We start from the raw sequence: 23,292 nt of genomic DNA on the forward strand, positions 1-23,292 counted from the left end.
AGAAGCAAGGCAAAAAAGAATAACTCAATATGCAACTTGGACACTAACTTCAATTTTGCTATTGCTTACTTAGCTAACTTTGACCAAAAAAATGATAGATGAGACATCTTAAAATCGTAAAATAATCATATATGTAAGTCCAGGGTTTGGTCATTATTGTTAAAACAAGAACAGGAAAGGGAAGACCAAGGTTTACATTAGTGAAGTGCAGTTTCCTCTGTATGTGGTGTATCTCACAACTGAGCTTGCAGGAGTAAGATCAGATAACTGCCAGGGAAAAGAAAGATGAAAATGCTACACCAGTTTCTTGTATAGTATGAACTTAATGGATAAGCAAAGGCATAACTACTGAAAAGGCCCAGGATGTGAAAGATGAAAACAACATACATGTTGTACTTTTTAACAGACTTTTGTGAAAAAATGTACTAAATAATTCATTAGTGGAGCATCCCTGAGAACTGGCTGTGTCTGGCGGTATCATCTGGCAGAAGGGAGATCACAGGCATCAGTTTATATTTATCATGAAGAAAGTGAGATTCTGAATACTCTCCTTCCCTTACTTTAAGCTTCCTGGAAAAGTCAATGTGGAAAAAGTCAGAATCCCAAGGCTTACTAAGAAAGCATCTTCCCTCTCAGAGGCACAACCATTTCAGAGTTGTTAATGTGTCCGTCACACAATAATCATGCAAGAAAGAAAAAAATCCTGTAGTGTATTGTTTTTTACAAACCTAAAGTGAAGGTCTGAAGTTACCAGAGAAAATAAACATTAAGTAAAATTGCAAATCAACTATGAAATTTCTGGCTCACCCTAAAAGCTGTTAGAGTGATCAGGACCAAGTTCAGATTTTTATATAGCTATGTATTTGGAGGTTTTTATAATCTCACTGCTATCACTGTTTATAATATTCTGGACTGAAGTAGGCATCAGACAAAGTCAACCCAGGTATACTGTTAACAAGCATAAGAATTTTTTTGTGGTCTAACGCTGATGATTAACTTTGGCAAAGTGATAACCTACCGTTTCATTTCTAAAGATCTTGCCCTACCTTGAATTTTCACTGATTTAGTGCTTCTTATCTACAAGCAATTGTAAGATTCACTTGAGGGATCTCTATGACAGAGAAATGCTTACAGTATCTACCATGACATTTTCATATTATCAATGGTTAAGATGCATCCTGATTTTAGAGCTATCATGATGTAGGGAAATGAAATCAATAAAATAAGCCACAGGAAACCATTGCCCTTCTACGTATAATAAATCAAAAGGAGTATTGTTCTGAGACATTAAAATCTATATACAGTAGGACTCTTAAATAGCCTAAGATCATGATAGCTTGGAAGTTAGTCTCTGATACAGTAAAACTTTAGGGTACTTTTAATATCTTATCAAGGCCCTAAACTTGACCATAGTACCTATCAGAGAAAAATATATGAGACTTCCAACTGTACTTACAAAGACAATGCTAAGTCCTTGAAATAGTTCAACAACAAAGCCTTGAAACTGCCTAGTTATTCTCTCCTTTGAGAACCCAACTGTTATAATTCGAGGCCACACAATTAGGGATGTGCTGTGTTACTGAACTAAACAGCCAGCAGCTCCAGACATGTCATCTTCTCTCCTGTTCAGTAAAACCCTATCATTTGTATTGATAGGCTCAGGGCAGGGGAAAAAAACAAAACCAAACCACAAAGCAAATTTTCCCCTTTCCAAGCAATTCTGGATTGTGCTGCACCGAGTAAAGTCTTATAATAAATAACAAAATCAGCAGACTTCACTGTGCAGCAGAAGAGAGTGGCTGCATTGTCTTCCCAGGGTAGGGCAGCATTCTCAGTTCTAGGGCTCAGGCTGAATGGCTGCTTTCAGGAGACCAAGCAGAAAGTCCTTTCCTCCAGCTTCCACTGCCGCCAGACAAAGTCACTCTTGTTGGAACACAGTGTTCAAAAGATACCAAGAAATCTCGCCCTGACCCTCCTACTTGGTGAGAGCATCTATAATCTGCTCTTCTGTTCTTATCTATTTCTACTGACTTGGGATACATTTGTTTGGCAATAAGATCCACCCCCATACCACACATAAAAGTACACTGGATTATTCTTTTGAACTCCATACTCTCTAAACTATCTAATGAAATAAAACTTCCAAAGGCAAATGTGGAAGGAATCATATCAGGTTTACAAGAGACAGACTTTCACATTTGCTTCAATGTATTCTCTTTCTACATAGCTGGCTTTTAAGAAGAACTCTCCTATAATCCAGTGTCACAAATCACTAATTTACAGCTACTATAGAAGATGGTTTTTAGTGAATAAAGACCCCCAAACCTAAAGAACTTAAAATAATACTTTTCCTTCAAACATGACAACCAGACAGAGACGTTCTCCACCCCTTAAACCTGCAACCCCAAGAGGAAACGCACTTACGTGTTCAGATCTCTCCGGTTCTTTTCTGTCTGTCTGCAAAAACTGACAGTTTTCTCTTGCCAGCTTCTGGACCAGCTCGATGCGCCCGATGTCATCCCGCTCCTGAAGCTTGCACATCACTCCAGCCTTGAGAGTTGGAGAAAAGGCAAAGATGTACTTAAACCCGCAGTCCCAGGACATGGCACCCCTTCCAAGTTCACCTTATTAGAAATTCATGTCTCCCCATGGGCTAGATTCAGACATAGTCTTGACAAAATATTTTGTATTTCTAAAGTCAAAATCTCCTAAGTAGCTGCTCTGCCTAAAGACTTGGAGCTGCGATCAACCTGTCAGACTGCTTTAAGAGAGCGGAGGGCAAACTAAATCATTTGCTACTATGTGTGTGCCTGATAGGCCGCTATTTGTTTGTCCCTGACAGCCTGTTTCCTGTTACATAAGCAAAGCCTAGCAAGCGGTTAAAAATTCATGGGAAAGTTAGCCAGGAACCACTCTGGCAAAAAGGGTGAAGTGATACAGAGTTCTAAAAATAACACTTTAAAACTTCCCAATTCTTTAACTCTACCAGATCACTCCACAGACAAACACTCAGTGAACAAGATTAGAGTTTTATTTTCACAACTGGAAAAATACTAAGGGGCATGAAAAAGACGTCTCCAGTGCTACATGGAAAATGGTGAAATTTTATTCAAAATAAGAAATTAAAAAAAGAAATCTTAGAATTCCATTTACTGGGGTTTGGAACTAATCCAAGAATTGTAGGGTTTTTAAAAAAATTTTATTAGGTCAAAGAATTAACTAATGATGATGGTGAAGGAAATGAATCTAGGACATGCAGATAGAAAAAAAATGCTAATTCTCACACACAAACTATAAATTATTTCTGCTTGAATCCTTTCCTAAATGATTTGTAGTGATATACCAAAGCAAGAGATAATAAAGAGATCCAAAGTGAGACTTTGCCAGGGCAGTTGAAACTATAGAATCCTTATTTTAACCAACACAACCTGCAAGATTTGAGCACAGCAGAAAGAACCAGCATGGGGAAGGGGCTCACGTGTGACCCTGAGCTTCATGGTCCTGACAGTATGTGCTGAAGATGCCCGTGTTGTGGAGTGGGCATCACAGAAAGGGACTCATTTATGCAAAGCCATGACTAAAGCTTTATTCCCAAGGGTAGTGACATCTCTTTTTCTAGTGGTTTTTACAACTTGGAAAAAAACACACATAATCCTTGACGCAGCCCAAAGCACAGACTCCCAGAAGATAGCAAGCAGAACTCCACCAAGGTTAGAGATTTATTTTTATACCACCCTTCACAAGTGGTTTTCCAGTTCCTTTCTGAAGTGGCTTTGGACAGGGATCCCAGTTTATCTTAAGACAGCCTGTACACTGCTAGACAGCCAGCTGGGAAGTCTTGGATCACACGACACACTATTCTAAAACTTTTTTTTTTTTTGAAGCAAGGTCTTGCCACGTTCTTCAGCCTGACCATAAACTCACTTATGTAGCCCAGGCTGGCCTCGAACTCATGCAGCTCCTCCTGCCTCGGCCTCACGCTATTATGAGCCTGCCTTTCCCTGGGATGGCGCTTGGTAGCAGTATTCACTGTGTTTACGGTCACACCTCATGAAGATACCCATGAAAGAGGACTCCCAAAACTGCTTCAGAACATGCCAGAAACGATGGCCTAAGGCTGTTTGAAGCAAGAGGGAGTATACTGAGATAGATGAATGGCAAGGTAATTTTTACTGCAATAAATTTTTAAAATGTAATTATTTACCATGTATATCAATCACATCTTCTGTGAAAGGAATCAATTTGTTATCTAGAAAATTCATTATACCTAAGTCTAAGATTTCATTTATTTATTTATTTATTTATTTACTTAATTGCTTATCGTGGTAGAACCAGGGATTGAACTTAGGCCTTGGGGTTGCCAGGGAAGTGCTTATTCTACTGAGCCATCTCCCCAGCCTGCTAAATCTAAGATTTCTTTCCTCTCCTTCCAGGTCATCTTTACAGTGTCTAAGACATCATCCTGCTCCTGGAGAGAGGATGCTAGGGCCCTCCCACCTGGTCCTGCTGGTTTAGTCAGCACTATGACAACTAGTCCATCTCTCTCTCAGTCACCTGGTGTGGTCCTCCAATGACAGAGGGGATGGATAGAGCAAGGCCCCGCCAGGCCCGTTTCTAGGTGAGCACTGAGAAGCCAGCGGTCGTGGTACACGGTGGAGCCTGCGCCTCCTCTCACCACTCTGCCTCCAAACCAGTGCAGCCAAGCTGCCTAGGATCCTGCTGTGGAAACACCTTTACCTGCCAGTCACAGGGCCCACGTGGAGTTTTCAATAACTGATAAAAGCAGCAGTAATAAAAGGCTGAGATTGAGAAGATGCCACTGGGGGGGGGGTGGTTAGCTACTATTTTCTTTCTGTATAACACAAGCTTGTAAAGAACTCAAAACATTTTTCCCCTCACAATTAGGATCCTAAGTATGGACTTTTCTTCCAGGAGGAAAGAAGCGAATCAGTATTTTTAACACAAAATGATACTGCTTTTAACAGTGGGTTTTAGGTCAGTTATTCTGTATTCACTTCATATCTTCTACTTAAAGAAGAAATACTCCTGCCTTGACTTTCTGGTTTCTGCATAATTTCTAGATGTACTGTTTGGATTCTCTTTCAGGAGACAATCAATCCTATAGCCCTTCTTCTAAAACTACCACCCAAACACGTTTGCAATAAGGGTTACGGATGCTGCTTTATGCCCTGCTGAACTTCCGGCCTGAGAGAAGCCCACACATCCCAGGTAGTTTTACATTTTTTTGGTGCCAGGGATCAAACTCAGGACCTTATGCTTGCCAGGCAGGTGCTATGCCACTGAGCTATCTCCCAGGCTGCCTAGATAGTTTATAAGGCAGTATTCTTTAGAAATACTACACTAAATCAGATGTTCTCTAGGGTCCCTTTCATAGCTCCATAATTTAGTCATTTAATTCAAGAAATCCATGAGTTTTTGGCAAGTGCAAGTTCCTGAGGTTGATGCCCGGTCCTGAAAAACAAAAAAACGAGAGAGAGAGAGAGAGAGAGAGAGAGAGAGAGAGAGAGAGAGAGAGACAGACAGACAGACAGACAGACAGACAGAGACAGACAGACAGAGACAGAGACAAGAAAAGATATCCATGAATTTAATAATATACTTTGGGAGCTTTATGTCAGCAGAAGCAAGATAAGCACGAACCCTTCATCTAGGCCTTCATATTTTTAGTCTATTTAATTTAACTATGTGAAATTAATTATAAATAGCTTACCTAACACTGTGAAGTCAGAAAAAATAAAAGATTGATATGTAGCCATCAGAAGAATTGTTTCAGAGCCTTACATTAAGATCTGTTTTGAAAAAAAAAATCTCTGTAATGTATAATTAAAGCTATTCATACGTTTTCAGCATCTGAGAAGAGAAACGTGGTGAATGTCAGTGGAAAGGCCTGTCTCCTCCACAAATGGAGTCCTAAGACGGCAGGCCTGTGCCCTGTGCCACCTGCTGTAAAGATGAGATGTGGATGGGACTCCCTTAGGAAGGAGCATGCGGATGATAAATGAGCAATTTCTCTGTGACAAAGGTGCAACAGCATAATTAGAAGTCTGAAAATATTGTATGAGTTATCTTTAAGAATCACTTTTTCTAAAATATCTCAGTAAAATATGCAAAACTTGCTGTCAGAAAAGGAAAACCAACATCTCCCCCGAGACTGCACTGGGCTGTTCAAACAACGCAAAGGTGGCTCAGCCCACATTCAGGGTATTCAAATAAATTCTTACTGATTCCTACATAACGTATTTGTCCCATTTAAAATGAAGCCCTGACATTCACTAAATAAGATTTTAGTTTTTGCTACTGAAAATAAAAGCGACAAAACACAGGGTTAGGGTAATGCATTACTGAGCTGCATGTTATGTGCTTCTTTCCAAAGTAGAAAATGTTAAGAATTCTTCTTAGGAAAGTTTAGAAGATGGGTCATAGTTTTATGTTATTTTTATTAGTGCATGTGTGTAGTACATAATGTGCTCATTCCTTGCATGGAAGGGGTGTGTGTACATAATGCTTTTTAAATTTAAAAAAAATGTTTTTGGTCCTTTTGAGACAGGGTCTCTGCAGTTCAAGCTGGCTTTGAGCTCACTTTGTAGCCTAGGCTTGAACTTGCGATGATCCTCCTGCCTCAGCCTCCCTAGTGCTGGGGTCACAGGCTTGCAATCCCCACCATGGCATAATGCGTCCTGCTCCTCTTTCATCTACTGGCCCTCCCTCCCCCTCCCTCTGCCTCATGACCCCTCCCCTTTTTTGGGTACATGTTTGCAGCACATGATGTTCACATTCCTTGTCATTTTTTAATAAAAGATAATTTTAGGGCACCAAATATTTATTTTCTCAAATTCCTTCAGGGAGAAAAGAAAACTATGAAAAATCTGTCTGTGGTTAGGACAGAAAACTACACCCTTTGGTCAGGGGAAGAGGACTACAAAGCACCACGGTGAGATGAGCACATGACAGAAAAAGAGGCAGCCAGGGCCGGGGGTGGCAATCTTAACTACCAACCCGTGACTCCCCAGCCCCATTGTACAGGGAGGCAGGGGATGCCCAACAAGCCTCCCTCCTCTGCGGAATCTCTGGTGCTAGCCACAGCCTGCTCTCAGCCCCCTCCGGTACAGTGCTTCATCCCACTTGAGCACACTGAGAATGCAGGAGGAGGCAGACACCAGTTCCACAGAACACGCAGATTATGATCTTCCTCAAATACTTCTTAAATCTATTCTCCTTACAGAATTACAGTACACATGGAGAAGCAGCAAACTAATACATTCCAAAATAAAAGATTTTGAAAGATCATCTATTTCCTATGACAGCCTCAGATTAGAACTTTCTTTGGGATTGGGATTGTTATGGTTTATGTCTAGCTGTACCCTCAAAGCCTCACGGAAGTTTGTGAGAAATTCATGATCCAGTGCTGGGATTACAGGTGTGGGTGCTACACCCAGCCTGGGGCCCACAGTCTGAATGTAACTTAAGGGAGACAGACTTCCTCTCTATTGCCATTGTTTCTGCTACTCCCTGCATTTGCTCTTGCTCTTTGCTGTTTTCTGCCGCCATGAACTGCTGCCCTCTGCCATGCTGTTCTGCTTTGAAGCCAGCCAAATATGGACTGAAACCTCCACAACTGTGAGTTAAATAAACCTTTCCTTCCTTAATTTTGGGTATCAGGTATTTTGTCACAGCATTGAGAGAAGAGTAACTGAGATAGGGATTTTTTTAAAAAAGTTCATGTTAGCTCAGGTATGGTTGTGCAGTACATGCCTAGGAGCTCAACACTTGGGGAGGCTGAGGCAGGAGGACTGCAATTTTGAGTCCCACTTGGACAACTGAATGAGATCCTGTTTCAAAATAAAAAATTAAAACAGGTATGGGAGTGTAGCTCAGTGGTAGAGAACGCACACACATACACATGAAGTGCACTTCGACATACACTTATAAATTTTCAGAAATTTGGCAATCATTTGGTATAATTTATCATTATCACCTAATATTAAAATGATTGATTCAAATGAGGGATAGGATGCTGAGCATGGTGGTGCACAACTGTAACCCCAGCACTCAGTACGCTGAGGCAGGAGGATCAATGCCAGCTGGAAGCTAGCTTGGGTTACACAAGTGAGTTCAGGGCAGCTTGCACTCATAGCGAGACCCTACCTCAAACAAACCAAAACCAAAACAAAACAACAATCACCAACAAAATCAAATGAGGGGTAGGATGCTCTGAAAATAACTGAACCTGTAGTCAATCCATAACTGAATCAAAGAATCTCCAAGTTCAATAAGTTTGAAATTACTTATCGTAGATCTCATTAAATACTGGGAAAATTGAGCTACTTTTTGACAAAGATTCTTTGATCCTTTAATCCTATATAAAGAGTGGAGGGTCTGGGATGTTTCATTTAGGCGATAATACCATAACAGCAGAGAGCAGGGACGCATCCCTGCGTGTTACAGACCATGGTGACACTGACGATACATGACGGAGAGTAACCATGCTTAACGTGTACGGGGCAGTATCCAACGGCTTCCCAGGCAGGCATTTACTATTTATAACCACCTGCCGATTATCCTCATCTCATAGGCCTTACTTAGAAAAGAAGTTTGCAGGGTGCTGAAGAGCAAGCGTGCAGAAGCTAGGCTGCACTGGTGTGCAACCCAGCCCCCTCCCTTCCAGCTTAGCTGGAAAATGGGGGTAACCGTGCAGTCCACCTTGCAGGGCTGGCTGGGAGGCTTAAGCACAGGAACAGAAAGAGTTCAGAAGACAGGCCAGTGCATCTGGAGCGCTAAGTGCTCATGCTCAGTGCTACCATAAGAAAAAAAATATGGGGCGTAGGAGAGCTGTGTGCCCAAGGCTGCACAGTCCTCTTAACTCATGTCATATTTCCTTCTGGGTGCCAGGAGTGCACACGCATGTGTGCATGTGTGTACCTGTGTGTGCTTTCTGGTGTGGAGGATCAAGCCCAGGGGCTTGTGTGTGTGAGGCAAGTATCTAACAATGAGCTATGCTGTCAGTCCTTGTAGGTGATTTTTTATACTGTACTTCAGCCTCATGACAAACTCCTATCTCCATTTTAGAGAGAGAAAATCAGTGCATGTCAGGCAGTTCCTAGCACAGCGGGGACACCATGATGACGAAGAGGTGGGTACTCCCCATGGGAACTCACAGGTTCACAGCCCCTAAGAGACTTGCTCAAAGGTAGAAGCTGTGCGAGAATGCAAACCTAAGTCCGAACACTCTTCACCCTGTCCACATGTTACAGCATAAATCAGGGAGAAAAAGGAAGCAAGAAGCCAAAGGACAAGGAGAGGTTCAGGTTCACTGGGGCGAGGGGTGGGGGAGAGAACCTGTGCACAGCAAGGTGCACTGGAGTCAGTGGCCACCCTAACCCTCTTTATACCTAAAGCTTTCAGCAGCCCAGGAGCAGTCCTTCCCACAGTACTACATTTTATCAAGCACCAAGCAGAGGAATGAGAGGAGGTCCCTCTAAATTGCTTAAAATACATTCCAGTGCAGAATGCAGTGATTTGAAATACTGTAGAGTCCGGCATATAGATGCTCAATAAATTATACATGAAACATCAAATATATAAACCGTATGTGTAAGCTATATGTTATGGACATGTCCACGGGCACACATATTTATTTCTCATTGTGTTCAACAATCTGATGGCTCAGTTCTGAAAGTCATCTTTAAATTTACGTCACCCGACTAGAACTATTGATCACACCTGGGGTGTTTAGATAGGTGAGCCTATGAAATCACAGGGGTCCTTGCAAGTGGCAGCAGATCGAGCTGTCTCACAAATAGCACAGGAGGCGATAGTCGCCTTCCTTCCTACACAGCCTTGGCCTTCCCCACTAACAATAATTCCACCCATGACCTCAGCTTTTGACTTTCTGCCACTAAACTGTAATTACTGATGGACCAGACTCATGGTTTCATTCTTCTACATACTCTAGAGGTGGATGGTTGTATTATTGTTGCAGAGTAAAATCTCCAAATCCCAAAGAGTAAGACCTGTGGATCCTTTTGAGAAATAAGCTGCATTCCAACAGGTTTTTGCTCACATAGTTCAAGTTCAAAACAAAAGATAATAGTTTAAATTTTGAAACACACCACCAATAGGTCAATGGTTTAGAAATCTTTCTTTTTTGGCAAAACCGGGGATTGAACTCAGGTCCTTGCGCTTGCCAGGCAAGTGCTTATTCTACTGAGCCATCTCCCTAGCCCCTGTTTAGGAAATCTTTGAGAAAGTAGCAAATATACAGAGTTGAGGAAATCTCTATGCAAGGCTAAAGTACAATTTCAAGAGAATCTATAAACTGTAGCATCTTTAGTGTCACACCAGCAAAACAACATATATTTGTTAAAACATTACAATCCTCTCCCTCTGTACCCTTCCTTATTATAGTAGAGATACTAGGGATTTAACTCAAGCACTTTGCACTGAGCTACATCCTCAATGCTTTAAAATTTTTTTTATTTTATTTGTAGACAAGATCTTTCTAGGTCTCTAAGTTGCCTAGGCTGGGTTCCAAATCCTTCTGCCTTAGCCTCCCACTACGGTGTGAGCTATCAGGCCTAGCTATCATGTGCAATCTTGATTGAGAAAGTTTATGTGATTATTTTGACCAGAAACGCAGGCTTAGAACCTTCAAGATGAAGTACAATAGGTCAACCAGGCTGTTACGGTTTGTCACTAGTTGTCCTCCCAAAGCCTCATGCTGTCTAGAAGTCAAACACCTCTAGAGTTTGTGATTAACTCATGATCCACTGGGATTATGGGTGTAAGCACTGCTGGGATTATGGGTGTGAGTACTACACCTAGTCTGGGGCAGACAGCCTGAATGTAACGTAAGGGAGACAGACTTGTTCTCTGTTGCCATTATTGCTGTTACTCCTCCCTTTCGCTCTTGCTGTTTTGCTGTCTTCCTCCGCCATGAACTGCTGCCCCCTGCCATGTGCCAGTGTGCTTTGGAGCCAGCCATGTATGAACTGAAACCTTCAGTAACTGTGAGCTAAATAAACCTTTTCTTCTCTCATTTTGAGTGTCGGGTATTTGTCTCAGCAATGAGAGAACAGTAACTGAAACACAGGCTAAAAGGCTCCAAATACTCCACTTTTATATCTAGTTAACAGGCAACAGAATGAGCATATCCAAAGTATTTATGCCACAACAGTATTTGGAGGTTACATTATCACTAACAGCCCATCCCTGCCACAATTTAGCTATCAGGAGACAGCACAGTCTTTGGAAGGTGGCATCCTACTACCTGTCTAGTCAACCTCAGCTGCTGGTGCTGTCAGCTCCTATTCTCCTCTGCCCCGAGGGTGGCCTCTCCTACCAGTTCTTCACTTTCTGTCTTTTTCTTTTTCTCGAGGATTCTTTCTCACTGTACATCCCCAAGAATCAAACGACACAGCAGTCCCTTTTTATCTACAAAAGACACATCTCCAGACCACCAGTGGATGCCAGAAACCACGGGTGGTACTGAGTCCTCCTTACACTGTTTTTCCTGTACATATGTACACATATCTGGGATAAACTCTACAGATAGGCAGAGCAAGAGATTGACAACAACTCAAAATAAATTAGAACAATTACAAAGACATATTGAAATAAAAGCTTTATGTGATCTTTCTCCAAAGTTCTTATTGTAGTCTATTCACTCTTTTTCTTCTGATGATATGAGAGATCCAATGCCTGCAATGAACTGAAAGGAGGCAGGAATTGTAGGAGTCACTTGTATGTAAGGGTCACTCGAACACAGCACTGCATCACCCTGACAGCTGATGTGATAACACAATTTCTAAGTGACTAAGGGGGCGGGTAGCACACGCAGCATGGATACAGCACGGGCAAAGGAAATGGAGTATGGGTGGGACAGGAAAAGACAACTCCAAGTTTTTTATACTTTTCAGAATGGCACAAGATTTAAAACTTCTGAATTACTGATTTCTGGACTTTTCAACTTAATGTCTTCAGACAGTGTGCAACTGAAACTGCAGAAAGCAAAACCTCAGACAAGGGTCCTCCTATAAATATGATTCGCAATGAAGGCCCTTCTTCTGATTTGCCTCGATATCACAACTAAGCACTCTATTCCCACTGATATGACTTGTTTTTTAATTTTTAAGAATCTGTTATTTATTTATGTATTTGGTAGAGGGTCTCCCTATGGAGATCCCTAGTGATCCTCCTGTCTCGGCCTCCCCAGTGCTGGGATTACAGGTGTGTGGCACCACGCGCAGCTTGGGTGGCCAGCACTGTATACTGAGGTTTCTGGGGCTGGCACGGCATGGGGTACTGGGGATTGGACCCGGGTCCTTTTGCTTGCCAGGCAGGTGCTTAGTCCGCTGAGCTATCTCACTGACCCGAAATGACTTGTTATAGAGCACTAAAGGGAACAATCCTGTACGGTCTGCACATGGCCAGGTTATCCACGGCTCCCAACGCAGAGAGAAGTAACGAGGTCATCATACCTGAGCATCCGCAGCGCCTTCAGCTCCTGTTGCAGGTACGTGTTGGCCACTGTCATCATCATCGTCCTGCTCAAGTGCTTTAAAAAAAAAAGTGAAACGCAGCATTATGAGGAAAATGCTTCACACAGTTTTCTGAGTGGGCAATTTGGCAAAAAAAAAAAAAAAAAAAAATATGTCGGATGCATAAAATGTAAAAAAATACCATTATTTTTCAACAACTGAAAAAAAAGTTAAAGACTTTTCATAGCACCACACGTCGTTCACGTTCATTATTTCATTCAGTGAAGTGACGGCCGAGGGAAAATTTAACCTCAGTTCTTCTTCACCCATACCCACGCTGACATCACCGTAGCAGTACTGTAGGTTGTCAAGGGAAATCTGGTAGTGACAGCCTTCTATTCCCTTTAATTGAGGAAGTACTTTTTAAATTTTTTTTGAGAAAGTGTCTCACTATGCAGTTGAGCTCACTTTGTAGCCCAGGCTTGTCTCAAACTCATAATGACTGTCCTGCTTCAGCCTCCCCAGGGCTGGCATTACAGGTGCGGGCCACCATGGCCAGTGAGAAAGTACTGTTTAAGAGTGTGGCTTGCTGGCAGGCAGTGTAAATGTCAAGTAATCAAGGAAACACAGTATCTTATATCCCAGTTGTTTCCTACATTGTTACCAAGAAAAAAATCCAGACTGTGGAGTCTGAATCCACCTCTCCCTTCCTCATCATCTCCCTATCCAAATTCTTATGGCCTTGTCCTCGCTGCCACAATGACCTTGGCCCAAAGGCCTCGCCTCAGGCCTCATCCGTATCTAACCCAGCCTGAGCACAGCTGCTAAAACCATTAGTCTCAAAGAGCGCAGCAACAAGCACCAGGCTTTGGCTCACGTTTTGCTTATCTTGGTAAGTCTGAATTTCTGCTCATCACTGAAGGGCTTCCTCTACCTCTCTGGCTTTTGGAATCACTATCTTCACACTGACATGCACCTACAAAATTTCAAGCAACTGCTCTTGGTGTGGCGACTGGATGGCCTTCTCTCTATGTGACTTGCTCTTTCATTTCAACCACATCGGGCAGCCACAGAAGGACGTGCCCTGTGTTGGAGCTGTTTCTCCTGTGAGATGTGTAAGCTCCACCAAGTACACATATTACCTGAGAAAGCAATCAGTAATAACAACTACTACCACTAATAATTATTGAAAAATAAAATGAAATTAAAAGTCACCATTAAGGACCTTAAAAATTAAATAGGGCAATGGCAGGAGACCAACTTGGGAACATCACTGTAGAGCTGGCTGCGTGGATGCTTCTCTGAACACGTGCTATTTGGACTCAGACCTGAAGGAAGAGATGGGGCTGCCAATGGCACAAGACAGGGACATGTGACAAGGCAGGTATAAACCACAATCAATTCAGGTTTGAGCCTAAGAATGTAGGGAAATCATAAATGAATTCTCAGTAAATGCATGATCTGATGTTTCTGTTCGAAAGCTCTTTCTTGCTTCTTTGTGAACAGCAGGCTGGGGAGAATCAAGTGGAAGCAGGGGACCAGTTGGGGGATGCAGATGCTGTCTTGCCTAGGGTGACAGCGTGCAGAGCGTGAGGCGGTGATGAGCAGGAGTGCGACGGGGACTTGAGCAGTATTTGGTGTTGGTGGCTGTGGGGTGACTGGAGATGGAACTCAGAGCTTTCACGCTTCAGCTTAACGCATTTTTTGAGACAAGGTCTCCCACATTGCTAAATTACCCAGGCTGGTGTCAAATTTGTAATCCTCCTTCCTCAGTCTCTCATAGTACTGGGGTTACCAGTATGCAACACTGTGTCTGTCTTGAACTGTCTATTTTTTTTTTTTGATACAATACACACAGTTTGCCAATGACCTGGATGCAGGGGGAGGGGGAAGGGACAGTGAGAGGGAAGCGGCAATCAATGATAATTCCTAAGCTGAGTTAGTTAAGTTATTCCAGTCTCCATGTTATGGTTTGTATCTGGATGTCTCTGTAAAGCCTCATGAACTCATAGGTCGGGGTTGGGGAAGTGAATGGATGGTGGGTTTGTGGTACACAGTGGGTTAGTCCACTGCTGAGGGCTAAATGTAACATGGAAAGATGAAGCCTCTGGAAGGGGTGAGCCACTGTGGACATGGGCTGAATGGTCTCTCCCTCCTCCTCCCTTTCTCTGTCTGCTTCTGCCTGCCATGCAATGAGTAATTCTCCCCTGCCAGGTCTTTCTGCCTGCTGCCCTGCCTTGAAACCAGCGGACTATGGACTGAAACCTCTATAAACTGTCAGCTAAATAAATCTTTCCTCCTTTAAGCTGTGGGTCTCAAGTACTGTGTCCCAGCCACAAATAAAGTAGCTAAAGTAGCTTTTAATGGTTTGTGTCCAGTTGTGCCCACAATGCCTCATGTAGTCATGGTGCAGCTCCACGAGTTTGGGGCTGATTTTTTTTTTTTTTTTTTTCGGAACCAGGGATTGAACTCAGGCCCTTGCGCTTACCAGGCAAGCACTTATTCTACTGAGCCATCTCCCCGGCCCCTGCGACTGATTCTTGATCCAATGCTGGCACTGCAGGTGTGAAGGCTACACCCGGGCCTTGGGACGGGCAATCTGCATGACAACTTAAGGAGGGGAGAGAGGCTTGCTAGCTGCCTGAGCTGCTTCCACTCTCTCTGCTCTTTGCTGCCACCACGGACAGCTGCTCTGTGCTGCAATGCACCACTCTGCCTTGGAGCCAGCTGAGAATAAACTGAGACTTCCACCATCTGTGAGCTAAATAAACCTTCCCTTCCTTCATTTTGGGTATTGAGTATTTTGTCCCAGCAATGAGAGATGAGTATCTGAAACAGTAGCTAAGTCGTCCTACCACAGGACTTATCCTTTTGCTCTCCTCACCGAAAAGCAAGCCCTTGCACACCCGCCTGGCTAAGGGTGACTCCACCAGCTGTTCACATGCATTCAGTTTGCATTATTTTGTGTCCTTTTAAATATTCTGCTCTCTGTGGTGTAGTTTTTAGAACATCACTCCACGTGCCTTTTGCTTCTGAATGGCTTTCATGCCTGCTGTGCAGTGCTTACCACAGAGACCGCCTACAGTGCTAGGCACACAGTGTACCTGCAAATGCTAAGTGGGACAAACAATTCATCCCCAAGTGACCAGAATGGCACCACTTGACGATACCCACTTCAATAATAAGCTGCTTCTTTTGTAACTACTTATGAAAGGAGGAGGTAAATTCTTCTGTTAAACTCCCCAGATAAACAGGTAACTCCTACCACCTGGACATCTCTAGGCAAGGTGGAACAGTAGAAGTGGGCAGCTTTCCTTATTTTCAGCAAAAAGTTCTATTCATGTTTGTTCAAAGGGGGTCCCCTGTTGTTACAGTTACCCTCAAAAGGAAACTTAAGAATAAAGAAAAACATGTATGTTTTCTCTGAAAAACTAGAGGCAAGGATATAAAGGGAAAAATAAAATCTAGAATAACATCCTAAACCCCATTTAAAAGTGCAGCAGGCTACAGAAACAAGGAATTACACTCACCCCGTGGGAATATGCAAGAAGTCCTACCCAGGAGCGTAAGCTATGAATAGGGCAGCGGGGATCACGCCACATGCAGACCAGCCGTACTTTCGGCACTTAACTTGTGCTTTATTTGAACGTTTCATGTTTAAAATTTTGTCAATGAAGAATGAAAAATTAATTTTTATACTCTTATAGCCTACAAAACTCATGCTTTTGATATGAAACAAGAACGATCTGGGTTTGTAACGGTGAAGCTTTATCGCTAACCTATCTGGCCTGGGAGGCATGCAGGGCAGGGGTGAGGAGCTCATGGCAAGCATGTTGTTTGGTTTTCTTTTAAGACAAAAGGTGTGCAAGCATGAGTTGTTTTTTCCTAAGCCAAAGCTTCAATATTCAGGCTGAACTACAGGGCTGGCACTATGTGATACATATGTGGGTTTGAGGCAGCAGTGTGGGGCCTCGTCTCTAGGAGGTTGGCCATGCCTGACCTGGGGAACTAGGGGACCACACTTCCGGGTGGCCCTGGGCGCTGCACATGGGCCTACTCCTTCCTCCTTGGCATGGTCTCCCTGCTCTGCGTCCTCTGTGTCCCAGATGCCACCATCTGAGAAGCTTTCTCTTGTGCCATGCTGTGCCTGCCACGGAGGCAGCTGCCCCTGTGAGCCAATGAAGCCGCTGCTCCTCCATGTCGCGGGTGCCGGGCTCCAGGTCCCAACATGGGAAAGCTCAGTGACACAGGAATATCGGCATTTCTTTGTGTCACCTTGATTAACCAGAACACAGATCATTCAGAATAATAAATAATCATTTTAGGACTGAGAGTTAGCACTGTCTTCTTCTTCTTTTTTTTTTTTTTTTTTTTTTTTTTTTTTTTGTGGTGGAACCAGGGATTGAACTCAGACCCTTACATTTGGCAGGCAAGTGCTTATTCTACTGAGCCATCTCCCTGGCCCCCATGCACTACCTTTTGAGATGTACTGAACATAGGATTAAAGGAGGAATAAACGAGCACTCAAAACAAGACAAACAGTGTATCCTCTAGTTGTCTTCATATCAGCATGCTTCATTCATTCATTCATTCATTCATTCATTCATTCATTCATTCTGCAGTGTTGGGGACTGAAGGGGGCCTCGTGCCCACTATGCATGCACTGTCCCACTGAACTATAACCTTAGCCTGGAAATGCTGCTTTTCTTGATGACTGCAAAATATGTGGTCTGGAATTCTACCTCACAGAGTGAGAATTAGAAACACAAGCCAACGGGCATGGCAAAGGCAGCTCACAGCCTCTCCAACCTGCACAGCACAGACTCTCACAGTCTCTTGAGCTCAGCACTCTGATGACAGAGTGAAGAGAATGTTTTCTTCCAACACACAAATATTATTTTCTTGGAAATACTGAAAAAATAACTCCGAAGATACAATCTACCAGCGGTTCACATATGGCACTTAGAAACAAAACTTGGGGATGTGCAAGGATTTATGACCACCTCATGAAGTCACATGCATGGAGTCCACAGTAGGATTAAAAAGGAACAGTCTTCTGACCCTTCATACACAAACTAATGTCAAGGAATAAATTAGCACACAGCTTCTCTCTTCATGCTTCCTGCTAGCGAGGGTCACGCTGTAAGAGGAGGAGCAAGGAGTTATCTAGATTTGTGAGTTTAATTTTTCTTTTATCTGATCAAGTGAGGGTAGGACAGGAGAATGCTCCTGTACAAATATTGACTCTGGGACAGTTCCCGCCAGCAGGACACGTACACAGGAATGACAGCTTCTGGGCTCTGGGAGGCTACAAGCCTCTCTGCCAACATAAACCATCCGCTTATCTCTCCATGCACAGCATTTAAAAGCAAGAATCGCCCTTTGAAAATAACTTACCATAACAAAAACACAAGTATATGATCTGGATCTTTGAATAGTGAATGTAAGAGCCCACAAGAGAACTAAGATTATACGTGGATTAATCAGCACCAATTCACGGAAGAGCAGCTCGTTTAAGTGCATCTATTTGTAAGTCAGCCAAGACAGATCCAATAGGAGTTACAGCGGACCACCTCCTTAAGGCTTGCCTTGACGTCACTTTCTTCTTGCCTTGGGAAGGCAAGTTTTCTCTCTCCCCACTTCCTAGCAAGAGTGCTACAAAGCTCTCCCAGTAACTCTATTAATAATATTACTTTAAAAAGGGAACTGATGCTTACTTAATTTCTTAATTTCTGCTGGTCAACTTTGTAAAGATAAGAGCTACAGTAACAGAAAACATTAAACATACAATGAGCAATAATAAATATGATGCACAAAAGTTGGGATCATTGTTTAAAAATCAACCTTTTAGCCAGGCATTGTGGTGCACAGCTACAATTCCAGCACTTAGGAGGCTGAGGCAGAAGGATCACTGTGAGTTCAATGCCAGCCTGGGTTACAAAGTGAGTTCAAGGTCAGTCTGATCTGCACAGTGAAACCCTGACTCAAAGACAAAAGCAAACAAACAAAAAAACCACCAAACAAACAAACTTAAACAAAAAATTTACAAGCCAATGAAAAATTTATGACACACAGAAATTTAGTGTTTCAACCTCTATGGTGAAAAATCAGAAAATACAATTAAGAAAAATAATTTCTCAGATTCTTTGCCAGGAACTTAAGTTTTGGCAATACTGTATCATCTTTTTATCTATGCAACATTTTCTTTTTCAGTACTAGGAATTAAACCCAGGGCTTCTGCCCTGAGCTACTGCAGATCTCCCAGTATCTGAAAAAGCATAATTATTTTTGAAATAGGGCTTCACTACTTCACTAAGTAGCCCAGGCTGGACTCAAATTTGTGATCCTCCTGTCTCAGCTTCCCAGAGTGCTGAGAGTCTGGGCACTCAACACTATGCCAGGCTTGAGAAAGTCCTCTTACAAAGGGTTTCCCGACATTAAACCTGCAGACTTGGGTGCCATCACCCCCATTTCACAGATGAGAACACAGGCTAGGAAGGGAAAGCGGCCTGTCTTATCCTTCAGGTTTGAGTGCACGCAGTACCTGTGACAGTGCCTCTCTACCTCAGTTGAGGGGAGCAAAATAATGCTGGCTAAAATACATGTCATCAAATCCTCATACAAATCTTAGCTAGGATTTCAATTTTTGTTAACCAAATAGAATAAAATTTAAAGGAAAGATTAGAAATAAATCAATATTACAATGGATGACAACTAGAATCTCTCACATGGGTGCAATGGTACCTGCTCGAGTTCTTTTATGTGCTTTGTGGGTTTTGGATGTGAAAATGTTAGGAAAACACAGCCTGTCCCCAGGCCACAAGAGGCAGTGCGCAGCCCCTCTTTATGTAAATAATCAGCTGGGTTTTTTGTACCATCATGGAGAGGGCGAGGGGTCATAATATTTATCTTACGAGGCCCCTCCACAGCATGCCGCGCATGCTCAGCCGGCAGCACACTCCTGGGAGATGGACAGGGCAGCAGTGTGCGGAGCAGCCGGCCCAGGAGGACCCGCTGTTGTTACCCACATAGAGTACATGTGCTGCTGAATGCTCAACTCCCTTGAGTTTTTTTAAAAAAGAAACAAAAAAAGGTAGATGCAACCTTTCACCTTATCACTGTGTTCATTTTGCACTGAAATTTGAAATTTAGAGCTCTGTATTCACTACTCTGCCACTCCATGTGGCATTATAACCTGGTCTGTCCAGAGCCAGAGAACTCCTCGGGAACTCCACCAGTCAGTGACTGTGGCCTCACTGCCCTCAGCAGCTCTTTAGGCCCCAAGCTACTCCCACTGTCAGCTGAAGCTGAGGCCGCTGACGCTCCCGCTCCTGCCTGTATCTTGTCATCTTCAAACCCCCTGACAATGCACATTTTCCCAGGGCTCTCTTTCTCTCTTTGCCGCTTTCTTGGTGATCTTATCAGTTCTTACAGTTTCAGCTTTCAGGTGGGCTATTCCTAAATTTGTGTTTAGATCACGGCCCTCTTTCCTGAACCCACATCTCCCCTGGGACACTCGGTTTCATGCACTGCAGCAGCACATCAGCTATGTGGATGGTGCTGCTGCGGGTGTTGGCTGACACTCCGTTCTTGGGAAGGAGCAATGTATCTCATGGGGAGTGAGGACCTCAAGATCGGGATCACGTACAGCAATCCCCTTCACCACACTCCAGAGCCTTTTTCTCCTGGGCTTTCTATAAGACATTAGGTCATCGCCAAGCACCACGGCTGGAAACTTTGGCATCTTCAGGCTGTCCTTCTGCTCAGAACTCATGTCAATCTTGCTTAAAATCCTGTCACTTCTGCTTCTAGACTACCTCTGCCCTTCTGTCACTGTCACAGCTTGTGGGCTCATTAACCACCAGATAGGCGACTGTCACAACCTCTCTCTCCCTCAATCCATTCTCTATGCAGCTGCCCGAGCTGCGTTTCCAAAGCGTGAGTGTGAGTGTGACTGTGCCTATGCCCACTGAGAGAGCCAGAGACTGACGATGCCACCCAGGTCCCACAGCGCCATCCCCAGGGTCCTGATGCTCTGAGGTTTAGACCAGGAATGTGCATGTGACAGCTTTGACACCCGTGTTCGGCTCTCTTCAGCACTGGCCAGCATGCAGGTTGACACTTCAGCTTGGCCTTGAAGGAGGAAGGCTGGCCACCAGGCTCAGAATCTCTCGCTGGGCACACCTTCTATGTTCTTATGCCTGGCCTATGGCGTCCTTGTCCCGCTTTCACCACAGGACATTGTTCTTGTCTGCCAGGTTCCATGACTCGGGCAGTAATGCTTAGAAGCGAGATGCAAATAGAACCAAATGCCAGATCCACTTTGGGGGAAAGGGGTTGACATAAGGAAGGAGGCTCTGAGGAAAGCACAGATTCTGACAAATAGGAAGCGGAGGGCTGGGAGGGAGGACAGTCAAGGTGGTAAACTGACACAAACAGAGACACACTGGAGGAAGGCCTGGCAACAAAGGTGGAAAAATGAGCTGGGCTTTGCTGAGCCTGGATCTGCAATGTCATCCACAGGTGCTTGTGAATTGGTCCCTAGCTTGGCACTATTAGGCAGTTCAGGCCCTTTAGGAGGCAGGATACCTACAGTGAGTCATTTAGGGTACAGGATAGCCCCCTTAAAAGGACTATAGGGTGCGGCCTCTCCCTTGTGCCTTCACTTCCCAGTCAGATGAGGAGGATCAGGCTCACTGCTCAGTGTGCTTCCTACCATGTGCTGCCTCACCATAGGCCCAAAGCAATGGGAAAAACACATCTGGGCGGAAACCTCCCAAACCATGAACCACAACAACCTTTCCTTTTCACAAGTTAACTGACTCAGATATTTGTTACGGTAACGGAAAGCTAACACAGGCATGGGTATCAGGCTGAAGTGCTGGGAGCCCATTTCGTAGTGCATGAGGTGAAGTGAGGGAGGGAAACACCACCACCATTACAGCAAGTGGGCACTGCTGGGAGTGCGCATGGTCTTGGCACATGATAAACACTCCTTGTGGATCACCCGCTCACTCTTCCCCACATCCCTCTCATCAAGACTGGACTGAGGTGTGTGACCACAGGAGTGACTTCATAGTTTCATACCTCTCCATGCGAACATTGTTAGATATCTGTTCCACATATTTAGCTGGGCTAATGAGAGAGTGAGTTTCTATTATTAAAAGATGAGCACTACTTTGGGAACTTAGTAATTTACCTTTGCTTAATCATCTCATTTGATTATTTTTCTGACTCTTTAAAAATCACTTGTTTTTAAAGTTTTAAATTGACAAATCACGGTTAAAAGTATTTTCTGATAACTTTAGTATTTAATTTTTCTGACTTGCTGCTATTTTTCTGACAAACTTACTAAGAGGTAAATCACTTGCATGGATAAAAGCATATTGTCTAAGCCAAGTAATACCACTTGCATGATTTGCTTTCAGAACTATCACTACCTAAAAACTCACCAGTCCACAGGTTGGTGAGGCTGCCTTGGCAGGCCTTGAGATGTGCTTATGCTCACTTACGTTGTATCTTTTGGTAATCTAAGTACACCACAACGGGAACTTACACATTTCCAAGAGATGAGACAAAATTCCTTGGTCAGAGCAGGCTCCATTTACATTCTGACAGCTATAATTCTTCATACGGAAATGTGAGTTAAATATGAATCTATATCTATATCTATATCTATATCTATATCTATATCTATCTATCTATCTATCTATCTATCTATATATGTTATCCCAGTGGGCTTCAGGGTGATGGGCTTTGTCCTGTCCTTATCTGGTCTTAAGAGCTATTAACATTATCATTTTACAGCAGGAACAACTGAGCCTGAAAGAAAAGTGACTAGAATTACACAGGAAGTCAGTGGAGGAGGCAGTTAGGTGTTCGATTGTGACTCTTTCTCTGCACCAACATGCTATAAAGATTAAACTGCCTAAAATTAATTGAACAGGAGCAACGCTGTCAACAAAGGAAGCAGGAGGTTTATGGCCAACCAGCTGAGCAAGAACCAACATGAATTTCCTACCAGGGCTGCAATCTGATAATTAGAGCTGTAATGACTCATTTTAAAAAAGGAATTTACCAGCTCCTTTCTCTTAGTCTTGTCCATACCTCTTAAATCATGGATTTCTATAGTGCACGCAGATAACAAACGTTGCTGCATGAAAGAAATGTATTACTTTCACCATCACTTGGGGGTGGGCATGCCGGTAGCAGAGCCCACTCAGACTGCACGGTAATGGCGAAGAGATTACAATCAGATGAGCTGAAGAGCCCCCGCACCCCAGCAGCTGCCTCCTGCTCAGTACACTCCACACACTTAATGGAGGGGCTTCGGCGCTGAGAGAAGGGGGCTGCCCACCACAGCCCCGCTCTGTGTGATTTATCCCTGCCCTCAGGCAGAGAGGATTCCATCTCAATTCCCATGTCTTTGTCTCACAGCCAAGACCCTCCAAATTTCCTTTGCTGCCACATCTTAATAGATTTTCAGTGTTTTCTTTTGAGGAAGATTTGATGTAAGTTCAGTTAATGGAAAGGTTATTCAACAGAGAAAAATGATGTCACTAGAGCAGAAGAGGACCCTGTTCCAGGTGTTTTAAAGCATAAATATTTACCCTATTGGCCAGGGTTACAAAAAGGTAAATCAGTATTTGATTTCAGCAGCCTGATTCTATTCCTATACTTAGCCAGAAATGGACCAGAAAAACATTTCTTTTTAACACAAAAATGTTTTCTACAGTATCCAACTGAAATTTTAATGAACAAAAATCAAGTTGACCTTACCCGCAACACCTCTGGG

At 43.4% G+C, this 23,292-nt stretch overlaps 1 protein-coding gene across 1 annotated transcript in view; it reads right to left on the minus strand.

Annotated features, from left to right (window-relative positions):
• Rapgef5 (Rap guanine nucleotide exchange factor 5) overlaps positions 1–23,292 on the minus strand; it is a 234,306-nt gene that overhangs the window by 110,420 nt on the left and 100,594 nt on the right. Inside the window, exons 8-9 of the mRNA XM_004626459.2 lie at positions 12,498–12,574; positions 2,425–2,550 (exon numbers count right to left, since the gene is read on the minus strand). Of these exons, the coding sequence (XP_004626516.2) occupies positions 2,425–2,550; positions 12,498–12,574 (203 nt within the window). The remainder of the gene's footprint in view (positions 1–2,424; positions 2,551–12,497; positions 12,575–23,292) is intronic.

This window comes from Octodon degus, unplaced genomic scaffold, assembly GCF_000260255.1.
Source record: "Octodon degus isolate 3935 unplaced genomic scaffold, OctDeg1.0 scaffold00015, whole genome shotgun sequence".
Lineage (NCBI taxonomy): Eukaryota > Metazoa > Chordata > Mammalia > Rodentia > Octodontidae > Octodon > Octodon degus.